The sequence below is a fragment of the Rhincodon typus genome, chromosome 18 (genome assembly GCF_021869965.1).
Source record: "Rhincodon typus isolate 14 chromosome 18, sRhiTyp1.1, whole genome shotgun sequence".
Classification (NCBI taxonomy): domain Eukaryota; kingdom Metazoa; phylum Chordata; class Chondrichthyes; order Orectolobiformes; family Rhincodontidae; genus Rhincodon; species Rhincodon typus.
The window spans coordinates 21,229,888-21,242,353 of NC_063349.1; the positions used below are offsets into that span (position 1 = coordinate 21,229,888).

Below are 12,466 nucleotides of genomic sequence, written 5' to 3' on the forward strand. Positions count from 1 at the left end.
AATACAGTGTGGAGCTGGAGGAACACAGCAGGCCAGGCAGCATCAGAGGAGCAGGAAAGTTGATGTTCCAGAAGGGTCCTGACCTGAAATGTTAACTTTCCTGCTCCTCTGTTGCTGCCTGGCCTGCTGTGTTCCTCCAGCTCCACACTGTATTGTCATCACTATGTCAGGGCATGTTCCATAGGCACCTGCCACATGTACTCCATGTCTGTGGAAATTTACATCTGACATGTGTCAGCCTTTAAGAATCCTGATAACACATTTCCCAACCACTTACAGAATGCTTCTGCACTTCAGTAATGTGCCTTCGGATGCACGAGTGATTACTATTGTAATGCAGCAGCAAGGACGCTGTGCACTCAGAAACATGCGCCCAGCCCATTGACTTGACAAGCTGCATCTCACTTGCTTTCCTGGCACTCATTTACTCTGAGCATACATGGATGCTCACAGCACCCTGTCTTATATTGCCTTGTCTTGCCTTTTTGAGTTTTCCATGCTCAGCCATGGATACCAGCTTATAATACCACTGTGTCATCATGATGTTTTTGCAAAGACGCAAAGTCAGGAAGATTGTCTTAGTTATCAGCAGTCCTCAGTCAAGGAAGATAAGCTTCGCTCAGAGGGTCCTAGCAGTATCAAGGCAACTTGCAATACCAGTCCAGGTCATGCTCAGGATGATGAGGGTCAGGATCCTCTCCTCATAAGAAGTGAGGAGCTGAACGAGAGGCAGCACATCACCTGTCAGACTTTTTCTGCACTATTGTAGGCTTTATGAAAAAGCAGCAGATATTACTGAAGATGAAAGTCGGTGGCTCAGCTATTTCTGTTGATGTAGCTGGAGAGGTGTACCAAGCAAGTGAGTAGGCAATGCAGATGACTTGCAGGGTTTGTGGTACTGGGGCAAGTGAGAGTGAGTTTGGGAAGATGTTGCAGGCAACAGTGAGAGTAGTAAAGCATGAGCCATGGTGAAAGATGGGTAGAGTAGCAAAGATAGAGTGAGGTATCAAAAAGAAGATGGCGGAACTTACCCTAACAGAGCGAAGAAGAACCTTCTTTCCATATTGCTGGGACTGGTTTAACCTAATAAAAACCAAAAGAACTGCAGATGCTGTAAATCAGGAACAAAAACAAAGTTGCTGGAAAAGCTCAGCAGGTTTGGCAGCATCGGTGAAGGAAAAAAAGAGTTAACGTTTCGGTTCCGGAGGAAGGGTCACCAGACCCAAAATGTTAACTCTGTTTTTTCCTTCACATATGTTGCCAGACCTGCTGAGCTTTTCCAGCAACTTTGTTTTTGTTCCTGGTTTAACCTAGGTGGGAACCTCAGACAGAACAGGCATGGTTTGTTGTTGTGGCCTCCACTGTTGGCCCTGGGGGAAGCGGAAGTCCTTTTTTGGCATCACTGTATCCAGCATGACCTCAGGCACAGGACCCTATATGCAAATCAGGTTGCTTATTTCCCCCTGTTTGCCATATTTGGGGCAAACATCAAGAATTGTGCAAAGTATCACTGGACTGACAGTTCTTGTCTGGGTGCACAACAAGCTTTTAATGATGACACAGCTGCAAAGGATGTTGCTGACTTCCAGGATATCCAGAAAAGGCATGGTATGGTAGCATGAAAATTGGACACAAGGGATGCCATACAGTAATTAATAAGGAGTGTTTAGCAGGATATGGTGAGAGAACTCACCAGGCCTTGTATCAACAAACCCTCCAAAAACTCAATGCTACTCAGCCTTAACCAAAATTTACCAATAATTGGCCATGTGTCAGTTTCAGGGATTTTCATAGGGTTTTCCTCTCTGTGAGGTCCAGCAATTTATCTCGCATAGCATTATGCTGCTCACCACATTATGTATACATTGTGCATCTAGTACAATGCTAGACTTATTTTGTGCTCACTTGTACTTGCAATATTCACCACTGCTGGGACATTTCAGGAATTGCACTACCGGCACCACATTTAAAGTCCAGCTGTGCACCGAGTCAATCAGTGTCAGTCATGAAAAGCACTTCACACACTTCATGTCGAGGGAAATGAAAAAGAAAAGCTTCTGACAGCGCATGGATTGCATGGGTGACTCTTAATTGAAAATAAAAGCTCACATTCTTAATGTCTTGCAATTTTGCAAAGTCACCTGTCTAACCAACTGTCATAGTAACTACAGCTAAAAGAATCAAATTGCCATATTTCCAAGCAGTGCATTCACTCTCCAAAAATATTTTTTACTACAAGTTCAACATCACTTCTTTGCTTTTGTACTCTCTGCCTCTATCACTAAAGCCAAGGACACTGTTGTGTCCTCCATATTACCTGTTCTCTCCATCTGTCCTGCCTCCTTCAATTACTTGTCTACATGTACATCCAGAAATCTCTGCTCCTGAACCCCCTTTCGAATTGTACCCCCTGTTTTATACTGTTTTCCAATGTTCTTCCTACCAAAGTGCATTATCTCACACTTCTCTGCATTGAACGTCATCTGCCACCTCTCTGCCCACCCCATTAACTTGTCAATGTCCTTTTGGAGTTCCACACTACACTCCGCACAGTTTACAATTCTTCCAAGTTTTGTGTAATCTGAAAACTTTGAAATTATCCCCTGCACCAAGATCTAGATCATTAGTATCTATCAGATAAAGCAAGGACCTAAATACCCTAGGAAACTCCACTACAAAATTTGCTGCAGCCTGAAAAATATCCATTGACCATCATTCTACTTCCTATCATTCAATCAATCCACCTTGCTACCACGACCTACTAACTTTCCTCATAGGTAGGTTGTGTGGCACTATATCAAACACCTTCTCGAAGTATACCACATCAAAAGCATGAAACATTGTGTTATCTCTTCAAAAAATTTCAGCAAGCTAGTTAAACACAATTTCGCCTTTAAAGATCCATTCTGATTCTTCTAAATCAACCTACCTTTTCCCACGTGAATTTTACTTCTATCCTGAAGAGTTGTTTTTTAGACAAATTCTATCCCAAATAATTGTTTGTAGATCTCATCTCACATTCACTTACCTCACAAACCACTAACTACCCCACCTCCAACTACTTATATTCCCAAACCCTAATCTGACACTGCCAATTTTACTGGCTCTGTACTTGACCCACCCCCCACTTCGCACTCCATGAGCTGACCATTCCTCCAGTTCGAACTTGTCCCTCCCTTGTCCTTCTCCAACTTGACCCTTCTCCATCACCCAACACCTGATCTACTTCACCCACTCCAGAGCTGACCACCCTTCACTCGTTCCAGATAGGTCACAACTTGCCCCTTCTCTGCACCTGATTCCCCACTATGCCACCAACCCCCCTCCTACCCCAAAGTACCAAAACCCCTTCCCCCAGTTTGGACTTAACTCCACTTACCCACTCCAGACTCATTCCCCCTTCCCCTCTCTCGAACTTCTCCCCACATTCCCTGAACCCAGCACTTACCCTCCTCTGTCCTGCTGGACTCAATTTCTCCAGCCCACTGAGACCAACACTAAACCCTGCATTGTAGGCTGCCACCTTGTTACCTGACATTCTAGCATGCTAGCCTCCCTGGTACCCTACTTACCTGGCACCTAGGCCCCACTCCCCCAGTCCATTTGACAACTTACACTCCCACCACACGAAACTAGGATTGAACTTAACGTCTCATTTGACAACAACTGTCAGTGTATCTGTCTATAATTCAGGATATTTACATTTCAGAATACAGCAGCTGACTGCTGTGAGAAAGGGGCACAGTTTGTGTTGTTCTGGTGAGAGTCAAAAAATGTGGAGCTGGAAAAACACAGCAGGTCAGACAACATCTGAGGAGCATGAATGTCAACATTTGGTGTCAGAACCTTTCTTCAGGACTGGGCAGGGGGTGGGAAGCCCAGAAATAAATAGAGGGAGGGTGTTGTGGCTGGTGGGGAGGGTAGGTGAGATGGTGAGAGGTGGATGCAGGTGGGGGGTTATTGTGGTTGGTCACTTGGAAGAGTGGAGCAGATAGGTGAGTCAGAAGATGGACAGGTTGGGGGAGGAGAGATTTTAAAGCTGATGAAGTAAATATTCGTGCCATTGTGCTGTAAGCTCCCAAGGCAAACTATGAGGTGTTGTTCCTCCAGTTTGCGTTTGGTCTCAGTCTGACACTGGAAGAGGCCAAGGATGGATATGTCACCAAGGGAAATGCATCTGCCATTTATGAGTGTTGGCGTGGTTGCTGGATAAATGGAGCTGCATCAGGGCATTATTCAAATGAGCCACGACACACTGCAGCAACCCAGAATTGTGCAAAGCAGAACAGGAGCACTTATACAGAGTTTTTAAAAGGAATGGATACCCAAAAAGCACGATCCGCCATTACTTCTGCAAAAGGCCACAGCAAAAGGCACAACAGGGCCAAACACACTAGTCACCCTACCATATACCAGGGACATGTCAGAGATGACCATAGAATACTCAGACCCCTAGGTATCAGGGTAGCCCACAAACCAACAACCACCCTGCCACAGCTACTGATGAACATAAAGGACCACATACCCACAACCAATAAAACTAATGTAATATACAAAATATCATGCAAGGACTGTGAGAAACATTACATAGGCCAAACTAGAAGAAAACTGGCAATAAGGATACACAAACACCAACTAGCCACCAAGAGACACAACCTGTTGTCACTGGTCTCAATACACATGGACAAAGAAGGACACAAATTTGATTGGGACAACACATCCATAATAGCACAAGCCAAACAGAGACATGCCAGGGAATTCCTGGAGGCCTGGCATTCCAACTCCATCAACAAACACATTGAACTGGACCCGATATACAAACCACTGAAGAACAGAACCGGCAGTGATACCAACCACCTCAGCAAACCGAGGCATATAGGTAACAAGCGGGATGGAATACCAGTGCGTCACTGAAGGCGCACTGACGATGTTACCTTGCAGGGTGATGAAACGTCTGCAATCAAACACACCGGCTCAGCAAGCAAGTCTGCAACCTCATCCACAACCCAAGCTACAAATCTTCTCAAAAACTTTAAATGGATCTCTTGTCAGAAGTGCGCAGATCTCTTGATTTGTAAATAAGAAGAAGTGAAGAGAGAGATTTTCACTCCTCAGAAAATCCAACACGTCTCTTTTGATTCAACAATTGCAAAATCAACAAAAAAAAATTCCTGTATTTGCTTTTAAGAACAAATAGAGACTACTTGGTTTTTGAGCAACAACAAATTTATAATCAAAGAATGATCATTTCACCCAAATCCATCTATCGGATTCCGGTCAAAAAGAGGACTAGATGAAAAGGTGGTCTATCTGCGGTTAACAAAGTTGATCAAGGAGAGTATCCAATCAAAATTAAGGCAAATATCAGTCTTTACTGTTCAGAACAGGACAAACGTTCCAAATGTAACAGATAAGCAAGGTGCGAATGGGAGGAAAGGTCTTCTAACATCATCTATTTTGAGGGACAAAGTAATTAACAAACTAAAGGGACTAAATACAGACAAGTCACCAGGACCTGATGGTATTTAAAGTAAGTGGAAACATTTGTCAAAATATTCCAGAACTCACAGGATTCCATGAAGGTTCTAGTGGTTTGGAAAACTACTAATGAGATGATCTTGTTCTAAAATGGAGAGAGACAGAAAGCAGGGAACTATAGGCCAGTTAGTCTAGTATCTGTCATTGGGAAAATTGTAGAGTCCATATTAAAGAAGAATAGCAGGGCATTAGAAAAGCGTAACACAATAAATCAGAGTTAACATCATTTTGTGAAAGGGAAATCATGTTTGACAAATTAGCTAATGCTCTTTGAGAACATAGCAAGCAGAGTTTATAAAACGGAGCTGGTAGCTGTGTATTTATTGATGGCCTTCTGAAAATATAAAGTCCCACTTAAAAGTTAGTGCTCAAGATGGGGTCTCATGATGTTGAGTGTAATGTACTGGCATGGTTTTAGAATGGGATAACAAATCGAAGGCAAAGAGTGACAATGGATCTGTATTTTTCAGGTTAGAAATATATAACTTGGACCTCAAATACTTACTATCTGTCCTAATAACTTGAAGGAGGGGGCACAGTGTAATGTATCCTAATTAAATAGAAGGGCATGTTGTGAAGAAGGTATAAGGAAACTGCAAAGGGGTATACATATAGGTGGGGAGTGAGTGAACAAAAACTTGGCTGATGGAGTTTAATGTAGTAAAGTATGAGGTCACGCACTTTGGTAAAGTAGAATCAAAGGCAGACTATTACTTAAATGGAGAGAGAGAGACTAAAAATGAGGGATCTGGGTGTTTTCATGTATGAAACGCAAAAATGTTAGCATACAGATTCAACAAGAAATTAAGAAGGCAAATGGAATTTTAGCCTTTATTGCTAGGGAGTTGGAGTTTAAAAATGGAAAAGTTTTGTTAAACTGTACAGGGTGTTGGTGAAGCTGTACTTGGAATACTGTGTATTGTTTTGGTCCCTGTATTTAAGAAAAGATAACTGGCATTGAAGGCTGTTCAAAAGAGGTTCATTAGGCTGATTCCTGGGATGAAGGGGTTGACTTATTCAGGACAGCCAAACAGGTTAAACCTTTATTCATCAGAGTTTAGAAGAATGACAGGTCACCTTCTTGAAGCATTCTGAAGGTGTTTGATAAGGTAGATGTTGAGAAGATGTTTCTATTAGTGGAGTCATCTCAAACTAGGGGCATAGTTACAGGATAAGGGGACATCTTACTGTTTAGAATTCTGTAACCCAGAGAGTTGTGGAAGCTAGATAACTGAAAGTAAAGAGGAGACAGATCAATTTGAAATATCAGCGAGTTGACGGCTATGCTGAGTGAAATTGAAGCCTGAGGCAGATCAGCCATGACCTTATTGAATTGCTGGGTAGGTGTGAAGGGTCACAAAGCCGACTCACACTCCTATGTTCTTTGGGATGTCAATTAAATCCTTTCTAGCTTGTTGCACTTGACTCTGCACCACCTATTCATGCTGAAGGTAATATGTCTCCTTATCTTCCACCTCAGAAGTCTGCTGCCACTTCCATTGTTCTTCAGCAGATGTCACATCATCTCTTTGTTTGCTCCAGTGTAAAGGGCACAGCAAGAAATGATTATGTAGTACACCCTGTCTGGCTTGTACTGCAAGCACCAGAAAGGCAACCCAAGCATCAGAATCTTTGCTTCAGGATGGTTACCGTCAGCTCTACAATGGTGGTGGAAGAATGGGGCTAAACTGTATGTGTGTTTGGCCATGTTAGGGATTGTATAATAGAGTAACTAGCCATGGATTGCAGAAGAAAGCACTGGTCTCTCCGTAATCATCCTTGTGATACACCTGAGTCTTGAAATGAGGCTGGAACTTGAATGTTATCAAGAATATAGGCATCATAGCAGCTTCCAGGGCATCTGGTGCAGACCTCCAGGATGTAGTACCAATAAACACAGATAACTTGTAGATTGATGGAGTGGAACCCTTTTCTGTTGATGAAGTCAGGCGCTTTATGAACTAAGTGCGGATATAGTCTATAATGCCCTGTAGCTGCAAATGCTGACTGCCTGGGATGTAACACTGACCTTGTCAAGGGAAAACGATATGATGCAATCTTGCACAAATGATATTGATAATAGCCTTGATACATTTGCCTTTTGAGGATTGAGAGATTCCACACAGGTCTCCAGCAGATCCTTGACTAAAAATAAACTAGCACAGCTGTCAGTTGTCACCTTGACAGCCAGTGGGATAGGATGACCACTCACCCCTTCGGGTCATAAGTCCTGCTCCAGTAAATGGTGTAGTTCTGTTATGGTGTCCCAAAATATTCTCCATGTGCGATGGCTATGCACATTCTTCATCTGAAGGAAATGGGATTGAGGATAATGGACATTGGGCTACCTCCAGCTGTGACTTCTTCATGCATTGGTTGTTCAGCTACTGTGCTTGCTGGCATGTCTGTTCCTCCTCAGTTTCTCTGTGCCTTTGCTGTACCACAGCCACATTGACATTGACCACTGCTATGGCTGGATCCATTTGTCATGGTTCCAAAAAACCCATGAGGGGACTATCAGAAATAAAACAGATTCTTATTAATCTGAGCAATTGGCATTCACATCATGCACAAATGGCAGTTCAGCATAGTCCTCCAAACAGTGGGACTTAGAGAATTCTAAGAAGGAAGTTTGTGGAATATATCTACATGGACCTTTGACATTGTGGATGTATTCCAGTACAAGCTGTGTCACAAAAATATTGTAGGAGATTGTAAGTACAGTAGGACACTGAAACCTTGACTGCTGCCACATCACACAAGAAAGTCAACAATGCATACAAGAGAATGTTGGCAACAGATACAGTTTAGTATGACGCATGATCAGTTCCATGCCTTTGTGCAGCCTATGAGGCATTGGATCTTTTAGTGTGAATTATGATCTGCAGTTGACACTTTTACAATCACTTGGGATATGGGCCAGATGCTGGCAAATGGAACGAGGTCAGATTGGGATGTCTGATTGGTGTGAACAAGTTGGGTTGAAGGGTCTGTTTCCATCCCGTACAACTCCATGATTCTGTACCTCTAAGTTACTCCAACATGTGGCCAAAGGGATCCTAATATCAGATGACTCCAACACGCAATGGTTCACATCGCACATGTGACAAATTAAACAAAAAATTATATTGCAATTTGAAGAAACTGGCCCAAACAATAAAATGACTTCCAAACAAAACGACATGAAGCAGGGCAATGTAAATTGAAGACCCCTTGCTACATGGTATTAATTCATAGAACGGGCATGAATAAAAAGCAGAAAAGGCTTAAAGGTCCAGCATCTAATACACATTACTGTCGTGCCATAATATAATTTAATTAACAGTTGTCTTCACCTCAACTCATTGAATTCAATATTGAACTTAACATAGCAGCTATGGCCTGTTTAGAATCAAGGAATAGCCCAGACTGTTCTCAGCAGTAATGGCTAAATGGGATCGTTGACAATGTTAATGTTGGCAATACATTTATTGAACGTGATATAAACACAGTTATACTAACTTCTTCAATCAATAATCTTGATGTTAGACTATAGAGGATCAAATTTATGTTGCACTGTCAATGATCTGCATTAAATGAAATGACATTCAAAAATTATAAAGGTAATATTTACCTCTGCCTGCTTGTTAGATCTAAGAATCACACTTTAGAAGAAGCCACAACATACTACTCACTTCATTCAATAATAAACTTCTGAGTAGATTGGAAGGATACCCACCAAGAATCAATGTGGTTATGCAGACTGCTATCTGATAATATCATGGATGCCCAATTGTTATTTGGAACAGAGGCTTGCAAAGACAGCCTCCTATCAGCTTAGTAGGAGGAAGGGTTGGGTCTTTTCACAGTGGTGTTAGGAGCAGCAGAATTGCGTGTTCTGCCTGACCTGTTTTCATTGCTTTAGGTCATTTCTTTGATCATGGGACCATTCTTTTAACCCCTAGTGATGAATTAGTAGATGAACTACACTGCATTTATTTGACGAATTTAAATGCATTTATTTCAATGAAAGAGGCCTGATAGGTAAGGCAGATGAACACAGAGTATGGTTAGAAACATGGGGCTGGGAAAACATCATGGCGATGCTTAGTGAGGATGTCTTGGGCAATTGTCCAAAGAAGGTATATGGGTGGAACTGAGAAATAAGGGTGTGATCGTTTTGATCAGGTTGTACTATAGACTCCCCAAGTCAGTGGAAAATTGAGGAGCAAGTATCTGGGGCAATTGCAGATATCTATAAAAATAATAGGGTTGCAAAATTAGGGGATTTCAACTTTCCAAACATAACTGGGACTGGCATAATGTTGAGGGCTTGGATGGGTAGGAATTTGTTAAGCATGTTTAATAAACCTTTCTCAGTTAATATGTACATGCGCTACTGGAGAAGGGGCAAAACTCAACATCGTTTTCAGCAATAAGGCAGGGCAAGTGACACATGTTAGTGGGAGAACACTTTGAGACCAGTGATGATAATTTTGCTAGTTTTAAAATAGTTATGGAAAAGGATAGGACTAGGCCACAGAGTTCTAAATTGGGGCAGGGCCAATTTTGATGGTATTAGACAGAAACTTTCAAAAGGTGATTGGGGGAGGCTGTTTGCAAATAATGGGATGACTGGGGTAAGTGACAGGCTTTTGAAAGTGAGATAATGAGATTCAGGGCCAACATGTTTCTGACTGTGAGAAGGGAATGGCTGGCAGGAGTAGGGAACACTGAATGACTGGAGATGTTGAGACTCTGGTCAAGAAAAAGAAGGAGGCATATGTTAGGTATAGACAGCTGGAATCAAATGAATCCATTGAAGAGTATAACGTGTAGGAATGCACGTAAGAGGGAAATCAGGGGAGTGAAAAGGCATCATGAGATAGCTTTAGCAGATAAGGTTAAGGAGAATGCAAAGAGATTCTACAAGTATATTAGAGCAAAAGAGTAACTGCAGAGAGAATAGGGCCCCTTAAAGTTCAATGAGGCCGTCTATGTGTGGAACCACAGGAGATGGGTGAGATCCTAAATGAATATTTCACATCAGTGGAAAAAGATATGGAAGCTAGGGAAATAAATAGTGATATCTTGAAAAGAGTCCACGTTAAAGAAGAGGAGGTGCCAGAAGTCTTACAATGAATAAAGGTAGATACATCTCTGGTGTAGGGAGAGACTGAATAGGCTGGGGCTTTTTTCCCTAGAGTGTCAAAGCTGAGGGGTGACCTTATAGAGGTTTATAAAATCATGAGGAGAATGGATAGGGTCAATAGGCAAGGTATTTTTCCTAGCATGGTGGAGTCCATAACTAGAAGGGATAGGTTTAAGGTAATGCTGGCAAATTGGACTAAGTCAGATTGAGATGTCTGGATGGTAGAGACAAGTTGGACCAAAGGGATTGTATGACTCTGTGATTCTATGACTCTCTGTATCCCTGAACATCATGCGAATCTAGGGAATAAGTTACGGGGCTGGTTAGTAAGCTTAGGATCACATGGGATCCAGGGAGAACTAGCCAACTGGATACAGTTGGCTTGATGGTAGGCAACATAGGGTGGTGGCAGAGACTTGTTGTTCATACTGGAGGCCTGTGACCAGTAGTGTGCCGCAAGGATCGGTGCTGGGTCCACTGTTGTTCATCGTTTATATCAATCATTTGGATGAGAATATAGGAGACATGGTTAGTAAATTTGCAGATGACACTAAAATTGGTGGTATGTTGGACAGTGAAGAAGGCTATGTAACAGTATAATGGAATCTTGATTCAATTGGGCCAGTGAGCCGAGAAATTGCAGATGGAGTTGAATTTAGATAAATGTGAGGTGTTACATTTTTCTAAGACAAACCAGGGCAGGACTTCCATCGTTAATGTCAGGGCCCTGGGCAGAGTTGAGGAACAGACAGGCCGAGGGATGCAGGTACATAATTCCTTGAAAGTGGCAGAAGTGGCATCACAGGTAGAGAGGGTAATGAAGAAGGCTTTTGACTTGCTTTCCTTCATTGGTCAGAGCATTGAGTACAGGGGTTGGGATATCATTACGGTTTTACAAGATATTTGTAAGGCCATATTTGGAATACAGTTCTGGTCCCCTGCTTTAGGAAGGATGTTATGAAACTTGAAAGGGTGCAGAAAAGATTTAGAAGGACATTCCCGAGACTGGAAGGTTTGAGTTATAAAGAAAGGCTAGATAGACTGGGACTTTTTCCCTGGAGTGTAGGAGGCTGAGGGGTGACCTTATAGAGGTTTATAAATCATGGGGGACATAGATAAGGTGAATAGCCAAGGTCTTTTCCTCAAGGTAGGGGAGTCCAGAACTAGAGGACAGAGGTTTAAATTGAGTGGAGAAAGATTTAAAAGAGAACTGAGGGGCAACTTATTCACACAGAAAGTGGTGCACATATGGAACAAACTACCAGAGGAAATGGTAGTGGTGAGTACAATTACAGCATTTAAAAGACATTTGGACAGGTACATGGATAAGAAAGATTTAGAAGGACATGACCCAAAAGCAGGAAATTGGAACAAGCTCAGTTTAGGAAACCTGGTCGGCATGGACGAAGGGTCTGTTTACATGCTGTGTGACTTTATGACTCTAGTAGCAACATTCTGCTGCCTGTCATTGCATTCCTGTTGCACGTCATTGCAGTCCTGTCTGTTGGCCAGTCCAACTTTCACCCATCTGCTGATTTCAGGCGAGAACCTGAGTCAAACTACACAAATGAGGACCAGGGGTTTAAAGCTGCAACAAAACCCCACTACCCTCAATTGATACTGATTTCAATAAATGGAAAAGAGTTTTGCTCCTTGATAAATATAATTTCTCTTTTTTCAGCTCCAGCGCAATAGCAGTAGTAAAGATTCTCAGAGTGCTGCGAGTATTAAGACCTTTGAGAGCCATTAACAGAGCAAAGGGATTGAAGGTAATTGATCCCTGCATAAAATGAATGT

At 42.3% G+C, this 12,466-nt stretch overlaps 1 protein-coding gene across 1 annotated transcript in view; it reads left to right on the top strand.

The window, feature by feature from the left end:
• Positions 1–12,466, top strand: part of LOC109920177 (voltage-dependent L-type calcium channel subunit alpha-1C-like) — a 656,132-nt gene that overhangs the window by 416,384 nt on the left and 227,282 nt on the right. The window contains exon 23 of the mRNA XM_048607862.1: positions 12,351–12,438. Within this exon, the coding sequence (XP_048463819.1) occupies positions 12,351–12,438 (88 nt within the window). The remainder of the gene's footprint in view (positions 1–12,350; positions 12,439–12,466) is intronic.